The sequence below is a fragment of the Sphaerodactylus townsendi genome, linkage group LG01 (assembly GCF_021028975.2).
Source record: "Sphaerodactylus townsendi isolate TG3544 linkage group LG01, MPM_Stown_v2.3, whole genome shotgun sequence".
Taxonomy (NCBI): Eukaryota; Metazoa; Chordata; class Lepidosauria; order Squamata; family Sphaerodactylidae; genus Sphaerodactylus; species Sphaerodactylus townsendi.
Window position 1 is genome coordinate 75,838,916 of NC_059425.1, and position 25,991 is coordinate 75,864,906.

The 25,991-nt window shown below is 38.9% G+C and overlaps 1 protein-coding gene across 5 annotated transcripts in view; it reads right to left on the bottom strand.

Moving 5' to 3' along the window:
- The window catches only part of BIRC6 (baculoviral IAP repeat containing 6), a 160,796-nt gene that overhangs the window by 42,937 nt on the left and 91,868 nt on the right, over positions 1 to 25,991 (bottom strand). For all 5 annotated transcript variants that reach the window (XM_048484188.1, XM_048484170.1, XM_048484179.1 and 2 more), the window contains 12 exons: positions 24,237 to 24,458; positions 23,173 to 23,953; positions 21,824 to 21,967; positions 18,746 to 18,875; positions 15,996 to 16,127; positions 15,279 to 15,446; positions 13,414 to 13,587; positions 11,809 to 12,005; positions 9,285 to 9,585; positions 6,629 to 6,846; positions 4,874 to 5,038; positions 3,920 to 4,088 (listed from right to left, as the gene is read on the bottom strand). In XM_048484188.1, coding sequence (XP_048340145.1) covers positions 3,920 to 4,088; positions 4,874 to 5,038; positions 6,629 to 6,846; positions 9,285 to 9,585; positions 11,809 to 12,005; positions 13,414 to 13,587; positions 15,279 to 15,446; positions 15,996 to 16,127; positions 18,746 to 18,875; positions 21,824 to 21,967; positions 23,173 to 23,953; positions 24,237 to 24,458 — 2,801 coding nt within the window. The remainder of the gene's footprint in view (positions 1 to 3,919; positions 4,089 to 4,873; positions 5,039 to 6,628; positions 6,847 to 9,284; positions 9,586 to 11,808; positions 12,006 to 13,413; positions 13,588 to 15,278; positions 15,447 to 15,995; positions 16,128 to 18,745; positions 18,876 to 21,823; positions 21,968 to 23,172; positions 23,954 to 24,236; positions 24,459 to 25,991) is intronic.

Sequence of the window (25,991 nt, forward strand, 5' to 3'; positions counted from 1 at the left end):
ACAGGGGCTACAGGGTAGCAACACTCCATTCTATGAGTAGAGTTCTGCTTGCATTTCTCCGGATCCAAGTCAATAAGATGTCTCAGAAAAATTGATATAAACTGTATAAAAAGTTATGAACATAATTATGTATAAAAATTATGTATAAAAAGTTAGGAACTGTGCTGTGATAACACAGTCATAACTACATTTTTATTCTTTATGAATAGCATCGGAAATCAAAACAAACATAGAGGGTAATTAAGGACTTTAAAAACTGGAGTAGCCAGAACTTTTGATTATCTTGCCTGTATAGAAGGGCACAGCATGTAACAGAATCTGCATGGGTTAAATAATGCTGTCAAAAACTGTGCTTCTGATACAGTAAGATTCAATATCTGGGCAGTAAGAAGAGAAAATCTGAGTGATAAACCATACATATTTAGGGGAAAAAAGCACTCCAAAATCCAGAAGGAATCAAACCATGTTACACTCTTACGGAAACACATAAGCATTTATTGCAGCACAGGATTTGTGATTTAAAAAAAAGCTTATGTATGAGGCACTGGAGGGGGCTTATTATGCATGCAGTTGGATTCTGACGTTCTTTTTATTCTCTTTTTTCAACCGAGCCTTTCCACATTAACTTCAATTCTCTGAGAAAGGCACAATATGAAATTTTCCACCCATCATTTCATTCCTACCATTTCGGACAACAACCTCCTTGCTATGTTGTTCTGATGGGGATATAATGCCTTCCAAAAAGGAGGGCCTTATAAAGATTTCTAAAATATTATGCTGTTTATCAAAGACAAATGTTTCATTCAGCAGCATTTCATCAATTATGCTAATAAATCTTGAAAATTAAATTGATATTCATTCATAGCCTATGATCTGTAGCAATGTAAAAACTATTTTCTGCTTATGGTGATTTTAAACTGCTCAAATCACTTTTAAATTGTTCAAATCAAAATTACCGATATACCTTTTTTTTGTCTTCTGATGGCACTGGCATTTGAAGATAGAAAAGAGTCAAGGCTGGGACAGACACTAATCTTTGTACTGCTTATCCCACAGACTTTTGTGAAATCAGAATTTCTACACCCGACTTCTATGCAAAACATGAAAGCCGTCCCCAGAGTAATGGGAGACATAGTGTGAAAGAGGAATGAGAATTTACCATCACAGTCTACAACCCTATTATCCTATTCATACTAAGCAGTTCAGCCGGTGTATGTCTGTGTGCTAAATGCCATTAAGTTGTTTCTGACTTATACTACTTATATTTGATTTTCCAACTTTAAAAAAACTGGAGAAAATCAAACCATCTAATTATAGAATGTGTACACAGCTATCTGTTCCAAGTATAGCCTGCTTTTTTCTTTAGTTTATCAAACTGTTACTTCAAATTGTTACTTCAAGAATCACACCTAAGGCCTTGCCCTTAATGTAGACCTCACCAGCAGCAATGCCATCACTTTTTAAAAAGGTTTTTTGGGTAAAAGAAAACAACAGGAGGAGGAAAAAGAAAGAAGAAATAGAACATAATAGAAAAACAAAGGCACAGGAGACAGATCTTGTATTTCAGGTTAGGGATCACGGTGATCTGAAAAAGTTGAAACCTGGGGGTCCTTCAATGTGTTAATCTCAATGAAGCACACAAAAATCCTGACAAACTTTTTGTAGAATTGTTTGATTTGAGTATGACTTTAAACAACTCTTTGAATTTTATTTAAACCTTAGCAGTAAATATGGAAAGCATAACAAACGCAAAACTCCTGATAAGTTACTGGTCTTTAGATAGTTTGTCTTTGACCCAGTTTGCAAAGAGGCAAATTAAACACTGCAACCTGAAGCAACTTAATTACAGGCTGCATGTAAAACTAAAGTGATATGCTTTAGGATCAGGGGGGGAGATTGATTAGAAGCCTAAGACTGTGTATTAGATAAATTATTCACTTTCAGTGAAATTTTATCACTGCCAGGGCTTAAGTAGGAATAGTACACACTTTCTGAAACATACTTTAGTGAGGGACTAACTGCAAACTGTTTTGGGGCAAAACACTAATCTTAGTGTTCCATAAAGATCACATGGGAAGTATGGAGTGAATTGGAAAGAATGTTGAAGAAGACCTGAGGAAATTAAACGCACAACCTTGAATCAACCTTATCAGGAGCAGCAGTGGCGTAGTGGTTAAGAGCAGGTACATTCTAATCTGGAGGAACCGGGTTTGATTCCCCACTCTGCTGCTTGAGCTTGTGGAGGCTTATCTGGGGAATTCAGATTAGCCTGTGCACTCCCACACATGCCAGCTAGGTGACCTTGGGCTAGTCACAGCTTTTCGGAGCTCTCTCAGCCCCACCCACCTCACAGGGTGTTTGTTGTGAAGGGGGAAGGGCAAGGATATTGTAAGCCCCTTTGAGTCTCCTACAGGAAAGAAAGGGGGGATATAAATCCAAACTCCTCCTACAAGCAGCTAGAGATTCTTGGCAAAAGGCTTGGGTAAAGACAACAAGTTTGCCACACCCGTAACAGTCAGGCTCAAAAACAACCGAATACATCACGAGGGTTACACGCAGGCAGATAATGCTGATATTAGTACATAAGCTTCAGCAACAAATTCTGTTCCCGAGTGAACAGGATAAAAGAAGACTAGATATAATGTAAACAAAAGATTAGAACTACACATGCTGGCTGAATTGGAATCTAGCACCAGAGGATTCTAAACCTGAACCAAGATTTTCTTAGGCCCACAGTAATGTGCCTGAACTGACGCACATAGCCAGCTTTGCTTGGGATCGGCAACTAAAAAATCCCCCTTAAAGCACTGAACAAGAATGAGAGGCCAACTAGCACAAAACATTTCAGCTTGGAGTAGATCTTAAGAGTTCAAATATTTCATCACACTATTCCCAAAGCTTAAGAATTGCTTACTATTGCATGTTAGTCTTACTATTAGATGCTTCCAAGGCTCTAGCTGTTTCACACTAGTTATTTATTCAAAACATTTATATCCTACCTATCTAGAAATCCCAACTATTTCAACAATAACTGAAGTACCTAATGTCATCATTCATATCAGCAATAAAAATCAACACAAATAAAAAACATCAGCAAAAGCTCATAACAAATTAATAGGATTGATCATAAATCTCTTGAAACTATTAAAATGAGCCTAACATTTCAACATGAAAATACATAGCTTGGTATATCCTTCCTATCTCTCTCCATTGGACTGAACCTCAAGGTACAGCTCAACACTTTTGAATGACTTAAAGTGCCACACAGCCTTCAACTGCCCAAATACTGGCTTCATTATACATGAACTTGTAACTAAATTCAAGTTTACTGAATTGCAATTGACAAACCACTCCTAACCCTATGAGGCAGCTGTAGGATGAACATACGTATACACATGAAGATCACAGCTAATAATTTTATTTCATGAAAATTCAATATAATTTTAATTTATTCTCTCTTATATCCACATACATACACAATAACCCAAACTGTCCTATGATGAATAGCCTTGGTGCACAGAGCGAAGCATTGCTATGTTCATTTCTAACTGAAACTCCTTGCATGGTGACCCTACCCCTACAGTAATTCTAGAATAAGGACTAGATTTTGATACCATATAGCACTGAATACATAGCATTCCTGCTAGTTTTCTCTGCCTATCACTGCATAAACTTGAACAGTGTCCTTGAAATTATTTTACATAATATATTCTCAAAAGACTGAAGAGAGCCTCAGCAGCTAAATCACACTTCTACCGCTTGCCCCTCCAGTTAAGCAAATTCAAGTTCCCATATTTCACACACATTTTACAGAACATTTAAATGTCCTGTTTGAACTTGATGGACTTTTTGGAAGCAACTTTCATGAACTTCTAATTTTAGAACATGCAGTTTTATAAAACAAAGAACAGCACACTACCTGAATCATTGCGGAGATAAGATGACATTGCTGGAATAAGACATGATTGACTAAGTAGTTCTAGGAGAACTGATGGAAGGGCATTGCTGTTTTGTCCTCTGCTTTCATGACTGGACTGGACATCCCCATTTGATGTGCTGCCTGCAGGATTTATGTAGCTAGCCAAAACCTGAAAGTTTGAAAATCACACATCAAAATTATATTAATAGTCCAAAAAGTCACTGTCTATTCGTCACAGGACAATAAATGAGCGGACAGATTTATTATTCGGGCTCTTGTTACATGAAGTATGCAAAATATCTGAAACTAAATCTGCAAATTTTTTTCAGCTACAAAGCTGAATGTTTAAAAACAGAATAAATTTTGCAAATATCCTCCTGTATCAGGAGCTGTGAAGGTTAATTGAGGAATTGGTGTTGCAAAACAAACTTACATAAAACTTCTGATATATTGTAACTAGGAAGTTCACATAGTGAAAACAACCTCAAAAAACATCCAAGAATTACCCAGAACTCCGGCTGGGTTTTTTTCCACTGATGGAAGTACAACATATATGCATATAGGCACTCAAATACACAAAAAGCAAAAGAATGACTCTCTTCTTCAGGCCAAGCCACTCCCCCAAATGCTGTAAATCTTACCCCCTGGGCCAACAAAAAATAGGTCCCTGTGTTGCATCATGGACCACTTTTAAAACTTTCAAATGTGGCTTGTCGTGCAGCAAAAGGAGCTTGTCTGAAAAGAAAAGGAGCAAGAAAGGCCAGAGGCACAAGGAGAGATACTCTGAAGACCACTCAAGTAAGAACCTTGTTTTTTGGAAGTGCCACAGAAAGAGGCAGAGCACTTAATGCAAGGGAGACAATGAGCTGTTTTACAACTAAGTAGTCCAAAAATAATATATTCATTCCATAATTTAAAACAATTTTGATAGCACAAATGAATATTGTACAGTACCTGTAATAGACAAGTGACATGCTCTTCCTCCAGCCTTTGTTTGGTCAAAGCTTGTTCTACGTCCCATCCAGAAGCTGTGGACCCTGTTCCAAACCCAGTGCCTTTAGCCCAGTAAAGCTGCTGTTCTTCAGCTGCAGCACTATTATGAGTGCTGGACACCTGTGGCTAGTAAAATGAAAACAGGTCATCCTACTTTTTGGGATTGCATAGGTTTCATATTTTGCAGTCAGAAACAGAAATATATCCTATTACATATATAGATCTCGCTATTCTGTTTGTTGTGAGAAAGACATATGTTCACGTTCCATCTGCAGTACTAAACTATGTGATGAGACTTGTTAGAACAAGTTAAAGCAGTCTGCTTTTTGTTGCACAACTAGGGATAAATGTGGATTTCATGGCAGGCTTTGCTTAAGTGTCACAGAGCACTGTGGCTTATATGCAGCATGCACAAACTGGACCTGCTTAGCTATTCAGGCCAAACCATACTTGGCATAAAACAGGCATAGGGTGTGAATCCATGGCTAACCAAAATCCTTTGAGCACAATCTGGACATCTGCCCACACGCTGCCAGCCCCCCCCCCCCCTTTCTGATTAAGGAACCTGATATGTTTCTGAACATTGGGATTTTTACAGATTTTAAAAAAAATTCTGATCTGGTAAAAAGCAATGAATGAAGCAAAATTCTACATCAGAATCACCAGTGTTAACTGCCAGTAACTGAGGAGGATTTTACTAATTCCATTGCAGATCTCACTTGCCCCGGCTCTTTTCAAAGAAAATTTCAGCTGCATACCACTGGTGAAAGTTTGGACGCAGTCCTATATCACAAAGCCAATCAGAGAGCGGTCTTAATCAGTTTTATGTAAGTGTCCATACAGCCCATTTAGCTTCAAGCCTACAGCATATTCCTCAGTTTCCAACACAGCATATGGAGAATGATAATGATAACATCCAAACCATGACACATGCTGCACAAGGTATCACTGATACAGTTGGACCAAACTTTCTTGGACTGACTGTTCGGTCTTGGAACAAAGCCAAAGCTGGCATCTGGTCAACTAGTTCCAGGCCACTAGGCTCACTATAAAGCCCAGAGTGCCTATGCAAGCAGCACCTGCAAAACCAGTGGCCACTCAGATATCTTCATTCAGATTGCGCACCAGAACCTTAATTAGAGACTTAAGGACCTTGGACAGCCACTTCAGGATATGGCTCAAACATTATACATGGTGACAAGAGATAAAAAGAGCAAAACGGTTCAAAGAACCTGCTGAGCATGCTTCCTGTTGACAGCTTCATTTGGTAAAATAATCCTCTAGTGAGAACAGTAGTTTGGGAGGTTACTGCTGTATCATCTGTTCTATCCTTTCGATTCTTCTGGACCATTAAGCAAAACAAATATTACTTTAACTAATGGGCAGCACTTTGAATTCCACTGTAGTAACCGCATACACCTATGTGCATTGTATTTCACTATAAGGTTAAAGCATGTAGGAGGTGTATTACTTATACATTGTTAGAAGAATAAGGATCTTTATAGAAGGAATTTTCCAAATGCCACAGCCTTGAGATTGTTTTAGAAGATACTACCGCCATAAAACAAGAATGCATTTTGACAGTACATTAGAATTGAAAATCTAACACAAGCAGCTTAAGGATGAAAAAAGAAGAGAGGGGTGTGCTCCAAAGTTAATACCATCATAACTTTAGCAACTACATTTGTCAGCTAATGAATATAAAGCTAAACTGACCTCTGTCTGGTTGGGACTAGAATTGGGAACTCTTGGCGCATGGTGGCTAAGAGCTGACAGGCAGGCAAGGATGAGATGTACTGCTCCAATTTCTAATGCCATCCGCCTGAGGAGGACTCCATCATCAGTAGTCAAAGGTGTGGTGCTGAACAAACTGCGCAGCACATGAAATGGAAGAGTTGGAAGCACATTAGCTGAAGGAGACTGTAGAATGTGGCCTAGATGGAGAGAAAACACGCATTGAGCATTTCTGATATAAACTGCTAGCATAACATATTATTGCTAGCATAAACATATTAAGAACATAAGAAAGAGCCTGCTGGATCAGACCAGAGTCCAACTAGTCCAGAACTCTGCTACTCGCAGTGGCTTTTATTCTGATATAAATTGCTAGCAGAACATATTATTACATTACCAGTACTTCCAGGTTTAAAAAAATATATTTCTGCTTATTCTTTCTACACACGGGTTAAGAATGACTCCAGTGGGACAGAAATAGAGAAATATATGATTCAGCTTCCAGGATGGACTTGATTCAGAACACAAACTTAATGTTCTTAAAAGGGATACAATATATGGAAAGTTTATTTAGTACATTCTCAACTTTCAGGATAGTTTAGGAAAGTTTGCCTCACTATAGGAAGATCAACAGGATTCCCTTCCAGATTTTAAATTATATTAGTGACAGGAAAATTAAGAGGCACTAACAGATGCATTGTTGAACCTTCACTTTACTAACAAAACCAGAACATACAGATGGTTCCAGTATAAGTTATCAGCCATGACACACAAGATTTGTTCTTGCTTGAAAGGAATATAATAAAATCATGAAAGTGTTTCAAAACTTTCCTTGTCAGATATAAATAACAGTTATGTCTGAGGACAAAATATTCTTCCGGTTTACTGGTGGAGATTTTATCAGTGCAAAAAGGACAGTGTGTTCTGTTGTCACTAGTTGTGTTCTATTGACACTTGAAGCTCCTTTACCAGCAGTATGCACCTTATGCCATGAAAGCGTCACTGCCCTTAGATGATCAGAGTGATAGGAGACTACTTGATACCTTAATTTCCAGAACGCTTCATTAATTCAATGTTTGCTTAAAACTACTTTCATTGTTTTCCTAATATTTTAACCATAGTTAAGGGATTTAGAATTCCCTGTCGGCTTACATGTTCCCTCTCCCCAGCAAATGCCCTGCTCCCGTTTGAGCATCAACCATGGCAAGGTATTACATCTGCTTAGAGTTTCATTTCAATCTTGTACAGCTTTAAACTAGAGTTAAAATCATGATTTGAATCTGTTTTGCATAGCCTGATTAAAGGTAGCAACGGTTATGTTACACTTCTGTTTGTGACACCACATGCTTAATACTGAAAAGCAAAAGGACAGAAGGATTCCTACAGGAAGGAGAAGGAACATATAACCCTACAGAGTTCTCCTGGCTGCTTAACAATGCTTTAGGGACTACATTACAATAACACTGGGACTACGCAAAGTGTTATTCAGTTTGAATACGGGATAATAATTTATTCACCAGCATCTGAGAGGTTAAGTTACTCGGAAAATATCATGATTTATTCATATTGCTTGAACAGGTTTTCAATACTAGATCAGACCAATCCACTTCATATCTTTGCTATTATTCCTGACTGAAATATGACAGTTAATATGCTGATTTCATTATTTTTTTAAACAGATTTTTGTTTGAGTTTCATTCTACCAAGTAAATGCAAACCTTTCCAAATATGCACATCCAACATGTGGGGATACAAACAATATTGCTATGTAAGGGAAACTGGACCACTGCCTTTACAGACCCACCTTCCCACATAAGATGGAAAAATATTCCCATTTAATACAAGTCAAATTTTAAAGTTTATTCAGAGAGTTTATATGATGTGCATCAACATTTTCGCACTGTATAAATGGAGGTTAGCAAAAAGCAGAAGAATAGTGGTCAAGAAGTAGGGAAATGTTTTGATTGCAATCCAAGATTGCCTGTAGACACCAATTACAAAGATCATCTACCCAGAAACTGATAACCTTGGGATCAATTGTCTCCCACCCTGCACATTACATAAGAAAAATTGCAACACAAACTAGGAAGAGGGAAACCACAGCAACCCCCCACCAAGCTGCCAGCTAAGATTATTTTGCCTTCTCTTACTGGATATGATAACCTGTTTAATCTTGGACAGATCCAGATAAGAGGAATAAGAAAAATAACTTTCAGATGAAAAAAATAAGCAAATACATAATATTTAATCTTTGCAAGGCCATCAAAATCCAGTTTATTTAACCGAAAAAGTACAGTGACCACCTCAAAACCAGTGATTCTGAGCTATTTCTGAGCTGCAATAATTGCACCTGATCAAAGTTCTATTCAAAGCCCTGGAAACAATGTTCAAACTTTTTAAAAATGAAAAACGTTTAACTAAAATTCTGCTCAGTATTTACTCTGTGCCATGAAGGAAGACTCAAAATGCTGTCCGTAAGGACCAAGTTTGATTTTCATAACTTTGGTTCCAAAACCAGAAGAGATCAGGAATTCCATAAAAGCCAGTTCTATGTCTTGCCAAATATGTGTGAACTTGTACACTCAAGAGAAATATTTAGTAGTAGTCCCCAAATATACTTAATGGTTACAGTACGTACTTCCTTCACCATCATCTGTAACTCCCAACACCAATCTAAGCAGACACTGGGCATGTTTCCTCTCTTTAAGTAGCACCTCAGCATAGCCTGGGAGGCGAAGAAATAATCCAAAAGCAGCCAAAGAATGAGCAGGTATGGGAGACATAGTTTGGACTGTTGATTTGATTGGTGGTGGTTCTGCAGCAATTGTTTCTGGGGCTTCATAAACCAACTCTCCCGACTGCTCAATGGTAACCCATTCAAACTGATCACTGTCCTTCTGCTTCTCCTGGGTGGTGGAGGTAACCACTGGAGCACTCACCTTCAGAAAGAAAAGAAGATGCTTAATACCATTATCTGGAGCAGCCAGTAAGAGTACTTTTTGTTACACTGACTGTCACTAAGTAGTCCACAGAGTAATCATTAATGATAGTAAAAATACTTCAATAGAACATTCTCAAACTGTATTCCAGATGAATTATTTTAGACAGGCAGATTATGAGAAGGCAGATCATACTGAAATAACTCAAGAATGATGTATATATAAACTATTCTAGCAAAATAATACAAAAGCAGTAACAATTACTTCCAGTATTAGAATTAAAAGCCAATTCATTTCATCATTAACATCTCTTGCATTATATAATATCGTGAATTCTAAATCATCACTTAATAATCTTGAACAAAACAAAAACTTTAAAAAACTCTTTATATTGATAAAGAACCCACCTTCCTGGTGTGAATAAAATTTTAGATAAACCAGACTAATTTAATTCTGGATTTCAGCTAAATGACAATCCTACAGAGACTACTTGTGCTTTCAGTCATGGTTAGGACCAGAGCATGAGGTCAAGTATAGAAGGTCAACCATTTTCTAGGGACAAGTACCACAGTGACATGTCAAAGTACAACAATGTGAGAAATAACCTGAAAAGCACGTGTCCCCAATACAGATTTGCCCCACATTTCATAGTTTCTAAGTAAACTTTAATTCAAGAGATTAACTATGTATCTGTGCATAGCACAAGTATGAGTGTGAATAAAAGAGAATCCTGCACCTTCATCTGCCTTGCATACTCACTTGTCTACACACTGAGTCTCTTCATGCATTTTTTCTCAAGACATTAAACTCCAAAAAATCAGGGCAAACAGCTGGTCAAAATGAAGACTAAGGGGAGGAGGTCTTAAAAATTAGAAACGCAGTGACTGAAGTTTCAGAAAAAGTGATGCATAATCTACGTAGAAATTTTGTCTGCATAAACAAATGAAGTATTCAAATGTTCTCCCTTTTTGGTTTGTCTTCTGCTGTTTGCCTGGAATGTGTTCATATCTCAGCATCCCTTCTTGGTCCCACCCTGTAAAGCACAGTTTTATTGTGCGGGCCCATATCTTGCGCTACCTTCCAAATGGCAGCCAAATCGCAACTCGTGTGATGCCGTCTGCCTGCAATGCCAAACAGGACCTACTAATGTTCATGCCGCCCACCCTGAAATACTTATTATTTTACATTCATCCAGCCAATTTTGGACTTTAAACCACTCAGAGCTTCTGAAGAAGAGGCTGAGAATCAATGTCTTAGTACTTTATACCAAGACTTGCTGAACTCCTACATGTTGCCTTACTAGGTACATGGTGAGAGAGTACTTAGCACACATTATTTTCACTGTCCAAAAATGAAAACAGTTCTCATTTTAAAGAATTAGACAAGTCATTCTTTCAACCATTTCTTTCTTTCATCCATTTTGGAACTCATTGGGTGGCATGTTTAGGATTCTCAAACCGTCCCCCACCTAGGCAATGAAATCCTTAGTTTCAGTGACTTCACTGGATCACGTACATTAAGTCACACTCTACTAAATCTGACAAAAACACATCTGAAATACTCCAAAACACTGTGTGCGTGTCCATAATGGTTGAGGACAGCAGCGAATGTTATAAATTGTGGCCTGAATACGAACCTCTCCTCATCCTTCCTCATCAGATCACCTATTACTGTCCTCCAGGTTTGTTTTGTGGTGTTATTTCCCTGCTTTCGGTGATTAGGGTTTATATCTTATTCTACGTATATTTTATTGTGGGAAAATATTGTGGATTAGGATGCCATTACTGTGTTTGGTTGAAATGACAACTTTATGATGTGTCATTTTACATTTCATACTTTACTAATTTGTGTAACATTACGGTATTTATAGTTCTGCATTGTAAGCCGCCCTGAGCCCTGCCTTGGTGGGGGATGGTGGGATAAAAATCCAATAAAAGAAACAAATAAACCCCTCACGCATCTCCATCTTAACTACATTCCATTCAAGCGAAGCTCTCAAAATTACTATTGTCTTTGAAGAGAAAAACTGAAATACTGCGTAACATTTAATCAAAAGTTTTTAAAACATAAGAACAATACTGAACCTTTAACAAGAAATAGAACTACATTAAAATCTACTGGGCATAATCAAGACAAACTTAAATACATTCAAATTGCATTAATTTAAAAATGTGTAACCTCTTAAGATTAGGTCAGCGTCACACGTTTATATCTTGTACTTACTTGTTGGATTACATCAGGGTACAGCATAGGAAGCCTTTCGGCGATAAGGGCCAACCCACCCATTCCGGCAAAAACTTGCAATGGAGACTGAATAGGGCACGCTTCAAGAAAGGATTCATCCAGGACTGCATCCATGCACTCCTCACCTGGTGTGACTGCTTCGTCTTCAGCGCAAGATCCCAATAAATCAGCATGCTCTAAATTAGATTTAAATGTTTCAAGATCATGATTATGCAATCAGTTACCTTAAAACCAGCTCACTTCAGTGGCAGAAACAAATGCTGTAGTGATCTGAAGAGCTCCTAAATAAAAACAGAGGAAAGAGGTGGGCTTGTCCCTATGTAAACTGAAGTCTGTGTGTGTGTGTGTGTGTGCGTGCGTATGTATGAGAGGAGAGGCTGACAAATCTTGAAATTCCTTGGCCATCTAAGCAAGCTTTTGATAAAGGACCAGAATCCTGAAACAAAGCTGTGTAATCCTTGAGTATGTAGTCATTTTCTGAGCATCAGGAGGAAAAGGCAAGCACACCAGAAGTTTACATTTTTATTTCTTAAGTACATGCTATGACAATGATGGCAAACCTTTGAGCTCAGCATGTCAAAAATTTGGAAGATACCTAATTGACTAATCTGGCATGTCACCTCCTCCCTTGAACAGAAGTGAAACAATTATTTACATGTTTATTTTTTAAAAATACAGTCCCATCATGTGTGGTGCTGTGCTTTATATAAAGAAATGTCAAATGATGACAAAAATCACTCCAACTCAACAGGAAAAAGAGTTGTTGCCAGGTACTGGTGAATGCTGGTGTGCCATACAAAAAGTTGTGGTGTGCCACCTTTGGCATATGTGTCATAGCTTCACTATCACAGTGCTATGAAAAAGCCATGACAAAAGCGTTATACATAAATAACTACAGGGTTGTCATCACTATGACACACAGCTAATCCCTAATCTTAGCCTAACATTTCCCTCATTTCTCACAACAGATTTGGAAAACTCCATTTAATTGAACACTGAAGGAAGGAAAGCAACTGGTTAAGAAATTAATTCATTCACCACCACAGAATGAAGTAAATTTAACATATAAACCAATGATAAGAATTTCAAGCATGTACACTGTTATGCCACGTAAATAAACACATTCTGATGTGAAAAGAAAAATAAGCTTCGCACTTCTCATTGACACACACTACAATAAAATCATTGCTAAACTACTAGGTTTGCTAAACTACTAAACTACTGAGCCCTTCGGGGATAGGGCAGTATACTAAAATCAATCAATCAATCAATCAATCAATCAATCAATCAATCAATCAATCAATCAATCAATCAATCAATCAATCAATCAATCAATCAATCAATCAATCAATCAATCAATCAATCAATCAATCAATCAAAACAACAACAGGTGCCCTGCCATCCCGGGATTTGTCAAAACCCAATCTAGCCATTTTGAAATTGTCATAGATACAGAACATATGTATTCCCATTTATGCGCAAAGAAGCAAAAAATCCCTTAAATTTAAAATACCACCTAGGCTAAAGAAAATCAACACAATAAAACCATGAACACAGAGACTGTACAATATATATTGTGCATACCTTTTTCAGTATGGAGGCGCTTAAATGAATCTGTTTTTGAAAGGCTTGGGTCTGAGATCACTTTGGAGCCAAGCTTAACTGCTAAGTCTATGGATCTGTATCCTTGAGGAAGTTTGCGGTCATACAGCAGAGTCAGCAGCTGGGCAAGTGTCATCTCAGGTGGCAGAGGCTGGCCTAAAAAACATTAACTAGATTACTGCCAGCAAGTAGCCATGTGAGAAATTAAGATCTAGTAATTACTGAAGTGAACGCACCATTATTCAACTATTTTAAAGGATCTTGATGAGCTGTCTTAGAAACTGATGGTGCATGTTTTATTATTTGTAATTTTGCAAATCACTCTTTGTACACACATTTTTAGAAAGGAACGTTAGATACATACACTGTTAATTCATTAACAATTATTTTGCAAACATATTTTCAAATGACAAACACAACATAACTTAAATGTGAATTTTAAGAAAAGTTACACTTATAAGACATGCAGAGAACAAAAGTTGCACTAGGGGTAACAAATCAATTATTAGTTTATAAATAATATAAAATTACAGATCAAGTTTCAAGAAGGTTCCACCTGGCAAGACTTTAAAATGACACAAATACAACACATAGTTAATTAAATATGTTTTACTAAAGGGAGCAGCAGTGGTGTAGTGGTTAAGAGCAGGTGCATTCTGGAGGAACTGGGTTTGATTCCCCGCTCTGCCACTTGAGCTGTGGAGGCTTATCTGGGGAATTCAGATTAGCCTATGCACTCCTGCACACGCCAGCTGGGTGACCTTGGGCTAGTCACAGCTTTTAGGAGCTCTCTCAGCCCCACAGACCTCACAGGGTGTTTGTTGTGAGGGGGGAAGGGCAAGGAGATTGTAAGCCCCTTTGAGTCTCCTACAGGAGAGAAAGGGGGGATATAAATCCAAACTCTTTTTCTTCTTCTAAAGATTCAAAATTTCTGAAAACTTGAATCCACAGAAAAGGCTTTACTTCCTGGAAGGGGGGTGGGGGAGAGGAGAGACTGATAAATGTTATGAATACTTATGGAATTTAGTTTTCTAAAAACAAAAATGGCAACTATACAGAGTATTTGAGAGAACTGAATGCTGCTGCACCCTGTGTTAATTTAGCAAATGTCCGTTTTTACCATTTGAGACACAGGAAAAAACAAAAATCGAAAATTAAAATCAATTTATGGTAAATAAAAACAAGCATATTGTTTGGACAAAAACAGTTTCATATCATGACCAGGGGATTAGCTGTATATTAGAATATAGCGTTAACTTTTACAGCAACAGACACGTTAATTTCTTCACTAGTGAATGGTTGTAGACATTATAGGATATTAATTGTAGACAAAATTAGCCACATTTAAACACATCCATGGAGTCTAGAGGAATTATTTCAAGTCTGGAGGCATATGCATCTCTTCCTTCCAACCCCTACTCTGGGTCACTTAATAGGCAGTAGCAGAAAGTACTGGTATTTCAAACTAGCAAACCTGATTCTTAACTTGCCAAATATAGTCAATAAACTTTCATTTCACCATACAAAGTGCAACCACCTGCATTTTATTTGCTTCGGTAGATTATTATGATTCATTTAATTTATACCCTGCCTTTCTCCCCAATTGAGTCTCAAAGCAGCTTACACCATTTTCTTCTCCTCTATTTTAACCTCACAAGAACCCTGTGAGGTAGGTTAAGCTGAGCGAGTGTGACAGGCCCAAGGTCACCCAGCAAGCTTTCATGGCATGAGTGCGGATTCAAACCTGGGTCTTTCAGATACTGTTACTTCACAAAAGTTCCAGATTTAGACAACATCAGATAACAAGAATAATGTCTCAACCCCCTTCCGCCCTCCCCAGGTATTACCTGGTAGCAATTTATGGTAAAGGTGAAAAACAGGAACACTAATAGTTTTGCTGGAAGTGTCACCGCCTGTAGAGGAACTGCCTACTTTATCTGCTATTACTCTGCCTCGTCTGGATGGCGGACGAGGAGGCGTGGAGGATACAGCTCTCTTCGATTGTGACTTCAGTCCTATAAAAAAAATAACATTCTCAAAACAGTAATATTAAAGATACTGTGTGCACAAAAGAGCTATCTATATTCATGCAGAGTTCTACATGGCACAGTCTGAAATTTGAAGCTATTTTAACCCATGAGACAGCGCCTCTGAGTGTAAACTCTGGGTTCAAATACAATTTCTTCTAGACCAACTATATATAGTTGATCCAATGTTTGGTTAAGAACTTTTTTTAGAAGATGAAGGCTGTGTGCAATCTTGCATGGATAAGTGCCAAGCCTATTGTCTTTTTATAATCAATCCTAGTTACATAATGCATTCATAATTTTATATCATTGCCTTGCATACTCCTACCTTCCAGGGCTAATGAGTGCAAAAGCATGGTGGAAAAACAATGAGTGATATTTTCAATAGTTTAAACATTTTAGATTTGTACTTTGCTTTCTGCTCTTTTTTACATGACCTACAATGGCCCATACTATTTACCCTTAAGCACTTTCTCCCCCACCCTTCTCAAGATACCGGGAAACTTTAGTTCAAAGTTTAAAAGACTGAACACATACCAGAAGCAACAACAACACTGTAATTGTCCTGAAACCCATTTTCTGCTTTAACTTTTTCTTTTTCTTCATAGTTCTTTTTTTCTTTGTCCTCCTTTTGTTCACTAATTAACTTAGCGGTTATACTAGGAGTATCTAAAGAACAAAATTTTACGTAAAACGTTAAGATCATTATTTGAATACCAGTTTACTCAAAATCAATTTACCTGCCTACTTACTACCGTGTTTCCCCGAATATAAGACAGTGTCTTATATTAATTTTTGCTCCCAAAGATGTGCTTATTTTCAGGGGATGTCTTATTTTTCTGTGTTCTGTGGATTGGACATGCTGGCAGGGGCTGATGGGAATTGTAGTCCATAACATCTGGAGTGTCAAAGGTTTGCCACCACTGCTGTAAGATCAAGATTCACCAGTATGTGTTGCACTGTCTATTGTTTACGCACTGGAGATCACATTTACATAGCAGCACAAAATGCAGTTGTACAGATGGTGAACAGGTGTGTGGGTAGGGACTGTGCATTGGAATCTAAATGTGTAAACAAAACAAGGTTGGGGCCTGTGCAACATAGTGCTGTAGTGGCCTAGCTCAACTGTGTACATCTACACAGGACTACTATTTGGGGCTGGTGACATAGTTACCGTATATACTCGTGTATAAGTCGACCCGCATATAAGTCGAGGCACCTAATTTTACCATGAAAAACTGGGAAAACTTATTGACTCGCGTATAAGTCGAGGGTGGAAAATGCAGCAGCTGCTGGTAAATTTCAAAAATAAAAATAGATGCCAATAAAATTACATCAATTGAGGCATCAGTAGGTTAAATGTTTTTGAACATTTATTTCAAAGAAAAACAGTAAACTGGCTCTGTAAGTGGAAAAGAGGGTCAACAAGAACAATATGGTATCAACAATAACTTTAAAAGTACAAAAACCTTAGCTCAACCAGCAACCAAGCTAAAACACAACAGTTAAAATCCTTCAAAACTGAATTCATCATCATCATCTGTATGTCCAAATGTAACCCGACTTAGATTTTAAGAGGGATATTATCAGAAATGGAACATCTACTATTATCTTCCATTGTAAACAATGGGGGATGGGGCATCCCCTTTGGGGGTCAATAACTTTGGATCCCCTGACCCAAACTTCGCCAAACCTGGCTGGTATCATAAAGGGACTCTCCTGATGAGACCAGCCAGGTTTGATGAAGTTTGGTTCAGAGGGTCCAAAGTTATGGACCCTCAAAAGGGTAGCCCCATCTACTAATAGCTCCCATTGAAAACAATGGGGAATGGGGGCACCTCCTTTGGGGGTCCATAACTTTGGACCCCCTGAACCAAACTTTACCAAACATGGCTGGTATCATCAGGAGTGTCTTCTAAGGGTACCCTGAAATTTTGGTGATGCTAGCATAAAAACTACGCCCCCTGCTGGCCAGCAAAGTAAAAACACACAAAAAATTTAATGACCCGCATATAAGTCGAGGGGAGCTTTTTCAGCATTAAAAATGTGCTGAAAAATTCGACTTATACATGAGTATATACGGTACATCACATGCCAATGTCAATCCCATGTACTTCCAGCCATTCTTCTTACTAAAAGAAATGGATGACTCAGACCCACATATATGACATTTTTCTAAATGGGAGTATTATGAGCAATGTATTGTCTGGTGGGTCAAGATTTATTGGTATTGAAGTAAAGCATTTTGATAAAATAAATAGCATTCTATTATTTAGAAGAAACTTATTTTCCCAGTTAAGGTACAAGCCTTCCTTGATTTTAAAATTCATTAATTAGTTATTGAGAGGTGATTATGTAATAAAATGGAGAAATATTATTTTATTAAATTATAATTAAAATGGAAAGCTAGTATTCAGGTTTCATCTACAAAGAGAATCTGCATTGTATCTTCCTCATGTTGCCATCATAATATACAGAATGAATTTTCTATACCAGTACCACTCTCTTCCAGCAACAGCTGGTTCCATGCAAGTTGTACTTAGGAATATGAAAATAAATATAATTTAAATCATGATTTGCTGTCCTTCATATTGGTTACAAGTCACGGAGAAGCTAAGCCAAGGTAAGTCCATCTACTACAGTGTCCATGCAGGAAAGCCTGCACGTTGCAACCAGACATAATGGAGAAGCAAGAAAGATGCTCTAAAGATAGTTTGCTCATGTATGCTTAGATCAGGCTTAATGCATACCAAGATTTGTAAACCAACTAACCCATGGCTCCCCGTTATAGTTTGTGGCCAACTCTAAAAAACTGTAAATAGATGTAAATGCTTAACAGATTAAAGAAAACAAACCGACAATTAGATTAAGTATTGTTTTCTGTATACAAATTCCATGACCCTGAAAAGGTACAGGTTGAGCTATACAACACTTTTAAAGTGCTGGCATGGGGCTCCATTACAATTAATGCACAAACTAGCTCACAAAATACCTGTAAATGCTAAGGTACGTGTGCTAACTTCTACATGAGGTTGGGGGGCAAGAGGAACAGTTCTGTAGCCCTCCCACAATTTCAAAAAATGAACAGTAAGATCCTTAGTTGAGTATGGAGCCCTGCCTACAACACTCATACTCTAAATAAACAAATAGTTCAGTTATAGTTGACTCACACACACATATGTGGAAAAAATGGTTTCACTGATATGACTGCAAGCTGAATGTAAATTTCCACTAAATATAATTAAAGGCCAATTTTAAAATTATGATAAAAATAATATGGAACTTGCCTGACACACGATCAAGAACTTCTGCCAATGTTGTTGAGACTGGTAAGAGAAGAGTGCGGAACTTGTGCCCTGCCCCATACATTGGATGTTGAATTACATGGCTGGTAGCATTAATTCTACCCTTGTACAACTAAAAGTTAGGAGAGAGAGAGTTATTTTAAGCATTTAGAAATAGTCCATGTTTCATAACGATTACAGATGAAACTCTAAGCCTTGGGAACATGACCTTTGGGCAGTCTTACAAATTTAGGGTTCTTCACTATCTTAGAAAGAACAGGGTTGGATGACACTAGTGCAGCACAATCCCAGAAAGGTCTCTTAGAAATGGCTCCCAGGTAAAGACAAGCCATGGTTTGCCTTTAGGGGAACACAGCTGTGTATTTTCAGACTGCCATCCTCTTCCTTGAGAGAATACATAAGAGAGGAACATCGCAAGGAATACTGAATAAATCTGCAATAAGATGAAGAAACTGTTTACAATCAGTTAAGCATGAAGTTATCCCATATAAATGTAAGAATGAAGAAAAGCAGTCCAGTGTCAGTGGTGTATCGACAAAAAGTGGAGCTTGGGGCAAGAACTGAGTTTTCAGGTCCCAGGGTAGGCACCCCGGCCATCGTCGGTCCCTGCACCTGCTGGCACCCGCCTGGCCCTTGAGAAGGACTGGGCCACATCAGGGCCTCAGGGCGTCGCCTGTTGTCTGGGGCTGGGCCAGCGTCGAGGGGCCAGCAGGGCCAGGTGGGGCCAGCAGCTGCAGGGCCTGGCGATGCCCGGGGTGCCTCCCCCGGGGCCTTGCAATGGCCTGGGATAACACAGCCAGACGGTCCAGGGTGCTTCCTCAGAAAGGACGGCAGCAGCAAGAAGGCATGGGCCATGCTGCCGGGCCCTCTGGAAGACAGGGGCAGACCTGGATGACATGAGCAGCTCCCCCGCCCCCTCCTTAAGAACGAGGGTGGAGGCCAGTATCAGAGGACTGGCTGATCCCAGCAGGGCGCTCAGGGACAGCCGTGGATTGTGTAATGGTGGCTGAAGGAGGCAAGGCAGGCAGCAAGAAGAGAGGGAAGAGGAGACACACAAGACTTCTGCCCTGCCTGGTCTTGCTTGCTTGCGGCCAGTGGTGGGATTCAAATAATTTAACAACTGGTTCCAGTGGTGGGTTTCAAATAATTTAACAACTGGTTGTTTACAAGCACCATTTTAACAACCGGTTCTGTCAAAGTGGTGTGAACCTGCTGATCCCATCACTGCTTGCGGCCCCTGGACTCCAACACAGGGAAAGGAGGCGTGGTGTGAGGGTGATTTTCGGTGGCGCCCGGGGGTCATGTGACCCCACATGTTCCTGTGGGCAGTAGGCCCCTGTTCAATGCTGTAAAATGCTCAATAGTCAACTGTGTCTATTAGAGCTGTCCATTTCAGAACACAATGAATATTCTAGAATTGAAGTGTCTACATGGACACTATCACTGCTGTTTACAGACTACTGTTATGTGCTTTTCATGAGGCTACCTTTTAAAACTGCCTGGAAACTTCAGTTAGTCTAAAATGCAGCGACCATGTTTGTTTGTTTGTTTATTTGTTTATTAATGGCCCACTTTTCTCTCCAACAGGAACCCAAAGTGGCTCATAACATTCTCCTCTCCTCCATTTTATTTTCACAGCAATAGGTTAGGCTAAGAGTTTGTGACTGGCCCAAGGTCACCCAGCAAGCTTTCATGGCAGAGCAGGGATTTGAACCTCGGTCTCCAGAGATCCTAGTGTGACAAGCTAATCATTGCATGCTATTGACAGGGGGTAGATATAGAGATCAGATCATCTTTGTGCTGAAAGATATGCACTAGCTGTTTCCGGGCACAATGTAAAGTGGTCATGCTTATGTTTTTAGCCCAAAATGGCATGGGGCCAGAGAACTTGATGAACTGCCTCCACCGATGTTATTCAGCCTGCCAGTTAAGATGCTCTTCTGAAGCCTTGTAAGCTGCATCTTTGCTTACATATGTTAGGCAGGTGGTGAACAGAGACAGGGATTTTTTTTCAGTGGTGGAACATCACCTGTAGAATACCTTCCACCATGAGGCTGCCTGGTACCTTGCCGTACTTTTAAATTTTATTTATTTATTTATTTGATTTATATACTGCCCTCCCCCATGAGGCTAAAACATTATTTTTTACCCAGGTTTGTAACTGTGGGGTTTTATTTTTTAAAGGCTTCATGGTCTGCTTGTGGCCCAAGGATCAATTAAACAGTTTGATTTTAGGCTAACTGATGTATATGATATGCTGTTTTGCCCTGGCTTGTTTTAGAGGAGTCAGCTTAGGTGTTTGTTTTAATTAATTTCTAACACTGTTAATATAGAGATTGTAACGAGACTTATTCTTCATATGTATGAGGACATAGATAATTTCTAATCAGCACCTGTTAACTTTTCAACACAATCAGAACATTTATTTAAAAAAGTGTAGAATTGAATTCCTAACCAATTGAAGGGAAAATATCCCACCAGGGCTTGGGACTGGGTATTTGAAGGGCCGTCTTCTTCCATATGTTCCCGCCTGAGAATTAAGACCCCAGGGAGAGGCCCTCCTCACTGATCAAAAGAGCTCGTGTAATGTGTACATAATGAAAGGCCTTTTCAGTAGCAGCTCCACAGTTATGGAACAATTTCCCTAGGGAGATGCACCTGGTCCCCCCAATCTTTAGGAGGATGCTGAATACAGTTTTGGGTTAGATTTTCTGCCTATTGACAGTTTTAAATTTATTATTTTTTAATTAGCGTTTTTAATATTTTTTATTTTATATTATTTTTGCTGTAAGCTGTCTTGAGTTGTTACAAGATATAAAAACAACTAACAAATGTTTTTGAAAACATAAAATAAATTGCCGGAAAAGACACCATGCTACTGTAGTTGAAGGGGTTTTTTTCTGAACAATCTAAATCATTAGAGCTGTAAAAGTTTTTCAAATACAGTATTTGAAGCATAAGCACTAGTCAAGGCAAAGTAACATCAAATGTGAGCAATTATTAAGAATCTAGATATAAAGATGGTCCCAGCACTGGTGCAGACTGGAAAAAAAAACTTACAGGGCAAGGTGACTGAAGGAACATGGTCACTTTTTCATCTTCCAGCATCAACTGCAAAAACAGTCTTCTAATAAACCCTGAAATGTTTCCAGATGTTGGGAGATTGCTTCTTTGTGGAGAGGAGTGGAAGAGGTCACAAAGAACCTACAAATTGAATCAAGAAAATCTTAACAACAAGAAATGAACTACTACATTTCCACATAATTTTTAATTGTGAGATTTGTCTTCTCATCACAAAAGCTAGCAGGACTTAAGCATCCTCTGCTTATGTCATGGCATGGTTTGAAATAACAATAACTGGCTATATGAATAATTTGGAATAGCAACATACACCTGTATTATTAAAAAACACCCTGCCACCTTTTTATTTCTACTGTCTTCACATAATCATTAGTACTTTTAAAAAAGGGATTTGAAACTGGTGACACAGGCACTACATCTGACTGATGGAGGTAGGGTGCCATCCAGCTTTCCCCAGCACATGCTATGAAGAACAGGGCGGGAGAAGAAAGATGGCAGGGAGTAGCAGAATGTTTCACTTCGGGCATTCAAGAATTCTCTGCCACATACAAGCTCATTTCATACAGAGGCAGTCAGCCAAGTTCAGGGTTACAAAGCTCTTGCAGGCTGCTTGTGATCTGGCTGGTGCTACTGTATTGCACAAAATGAAGCTGTGCTCATTCATGAAAGAGTTTAGGCTGTTGCAGTGCTATCCATGCTATGAGGGCTGCATTCAGACATTATGCTAAAATTACATTCTGATTGTGCATGAATTTCACATGGGTATCTTTATTCCTCCCTTCTGCCTTCCCCTTTTCATGTGGAGAATCTCAGACAGAAAATAATTGTGGTTCCCTATGGCATACAAGTGCAGGCATATGAATTACTTAGTTTCCCTGCAGAAAGAACAACGTGGCACTTACCTATAACTGCTGTTCGTGGAGTGGTCTTCTGTGCAGGCACACATATGCCTGCACAGAAGGCCACGAAGAGGAACTAAAATTCTAATTCAAGATTTAATCCAAATTTAAAATCCTATTTGTGGGGAGAAAATTCTAACCAATAAGCTTGCATTTGTACATCCTGGGTTACTGGAGTTAACTTTTAACTGGGATTGGCTTCATGAGAAGAGAGGCGGGAGATGCATGGAAGCCCAGATCACAGGTACAGCTACTAGATCTAAACCTTTTCAGTTAATATGGGTCTCTTGAAGTGCTCTGTTCTTACCACAGGCACAAGGAAAGGCAATCTAGATTCCTCCAGAAAGGCTCCAGCCCACCAATGTTTTGTCAGTCATTTAGATTTAAACAATCAGTATTACCTGCACAAAAAGTTAATTTTTTTGTTACCTGAGCCATCAGCCTCTGGTTATTAGGATGGCAAGAGATGCATTGCAAGAAGAAAGCAACTGTTGCATTTTCAATAGCAGTCCTTTGCTGAGTGGTCAACCCTGTTCCTGAAGCTGCAGAAAGTAAAGTAGGCTTTGCACTAGTCTGCTGCATTGCCACACAATGTCCTCCAGAAGTAGCACCAGAATGGCATAGGAGAAATAAAAGTGCTGTCCACAGTGGGTTGACTTCGGAGCCACCTAACCAGTCCTTCATAAGGTGACTATTTCCAACTTCCGTCAAAAACCTGAGAACAGGAGCAACTAAGTCTGCTGTGATGGGCATCTTATTAAAGTGCTGTGGAACATGATGTCTTCTAAGCCGGTCTTGGGAATTATCTGTTGACTGAGTATTGCAGTCATAGGTAGAGCTGTGGTTAAAGCAAAAACTAGCCAGGCTTCTTACAAGCAATGAGGGCAAACCTGAGTCCAGCAGCTGTTTTATAGCTTCAGGAGACTGGGATGAGGCAGCAAGGGTAGCCAGATGAGACTCCGTTAGTGCAACAGGTGCTTGGGCATTTTTAGAGTCATCTGTTAGAGATGAGCTAAGGTCCTGTTTTTTACTGTCATCTGTCATTGACAATCTATGTTGCAACTGCACAGGGGGAGGAGTAATACCCATCCAACCCATAAGTAAGGAAAAATAATTTGGGTGAATGTGGCACATTGAACAAAGCAGACTGTCAACAGCTTTCTTCAAAACCATATTGCAGGGAAGAGACATGGACCAATTAAAGAGAGACCTAAGGACAAGGAGGAAAGAGTAATTAGATCATGGGCCCATTTCTCCTAGCTAATTTTAAAATCATATACACGCCCCATGAAATTATACTTAATATAGCAAACACAAGTTACAGGATATATAAAATAGTAATACTGTTGATTGATGCAATGGAATGTGCATCACCAAGAAGTCAAACATCAAACAGCTGCAATGGATTGTGGGCAGAAAGAGCAGTAGAACGACCAACAACTGCGAAGGAAAAACAGTTCGCTACATCTACCATAAACGCTTACGTTACTTACTCAAAAAGTTCTCTGTTCAGCAATGCTGGTAAGTCATATTCTATGAGCAATTCATAGCTATGCCATAAAATTGCTGCTACACAGTGCAAATGGGAAGGAGATGGCATCAGAAGACCATACTCTCTCGTGGAGCTGTTTGGACAGACATAGTTGATTCGGCCACTTTTCTTCAGAGCAGCTACTCTTGCTGAATCACTTACCCACTTCAGCAGGGCTTGAATTCTACAAAATAGATTAGACAGTACTGTTAAAGATAAAATCTCTTATACTGTTCTATATATTAGAGAGAAACTGGACTTTAGTGAACCAGTAAACTTTAGGCAGCGCACAAGTTAAAAATAAATGCTCACATAACTTACTTAAAGGAATAAACGTTCCTGTAATCCTTATCTGTCACCCACCTGCCATGTAAAGTTCAAAATGTAATGTATAAAGGACGCCTGACATGTAACATTCAAAATTTAATTTAAACAGGCAAGGCTTCATGACTATAGCCAAAATGGATCAGACAATTTGAGTCCAACTGAATCCCAAGCTACTAGCTTCATTTTAAAAAGAAAAGAAAATTATGCCTAGATTAAGTGAGTTGGAAATACCATTACTCATGGTTAGGAATTAATTTTACCTGATCTTGAAGCATAAGCATAAGCATTTTATTGTCATTGTGCACGCACAATGAAATTTACAGCAGCATTCCTCGATGCACACAATTCCAGACTCATACCCCATCCTTCCTTTCCCCTTCCTCCACAGCCCCAAATACATCAACACAAAGCCACGGAGTTCATCATAGCCACAACTCTAGAGTAGAAGCTGTCTCTAAGCCTCTTTGTCCTAGTTACATATCATGTAATGTGATTCTGGCCCAATACAAAACTGAACAAGGGGAAAAGGAGGCCAGGAATTGTTTGTATATGAGAAAATCTGCTTTCTGAAAATGATACACATAAATATACTTCAAAACATTATTGATTTTCCACTATCAATATCATGAACACAAAACTGTAGGATTGTATAACTCAAAAACAGATTTATTCAAGTGGGAGACCCACAAGGACATACAGAGAGTACCTAATTTTACATTGCATTCCATCCCCCATTATTTCCTCCATCCCTTCTCTTATACTCTAAATGGCTTCTAATCTTCTCGTTTCCTCTTTACCTTCTACCCTGCTCTCCCCTCCCCCTCCCATATCTTCAATTATCTCTGGCAGATCTGAGAAACTCTGGCCAGGCTGAGATCTATGGGTAGTGAGTTTCCCTCCATACTATACATAAACCAAGCTTTGGAGACCTTGTTAATATTGTTGCGGGTTGCTAGGCTTTGTTTATGGTTTTTTTTTAAAGTCTCATCCCCAATGTATGTTTTACAGATTTCAGATTATTCTGCTACCCTTGAACTTCTTTCAGGTTTGAGAGAAATCCCTGCCTGTTCCTAGTTCCATTTTCAGTTCTACCAATCATATGGCGCAGTTTGAAAACAGACATATTGATACAAAATTGAAGCCAGTAGAGTGCCCCTTTTATGTTGGGAGAATAAGAACCTACCCCCAAAGTGACCATTTTAACAGAATATACATCTACAATTTCCTAGGGTTGTCACCCTGTTCTACACTTCTATATATACACACATTGCTATCAGATTGCAATTCCTACATAGCAGGCACAAAAAACAAATTAGATGTACTGGTATCCATGCTACAACTCAGGTGGAATCCCATGCCTCCACTCTCAACACTTGGTTGGTCAGCTTCA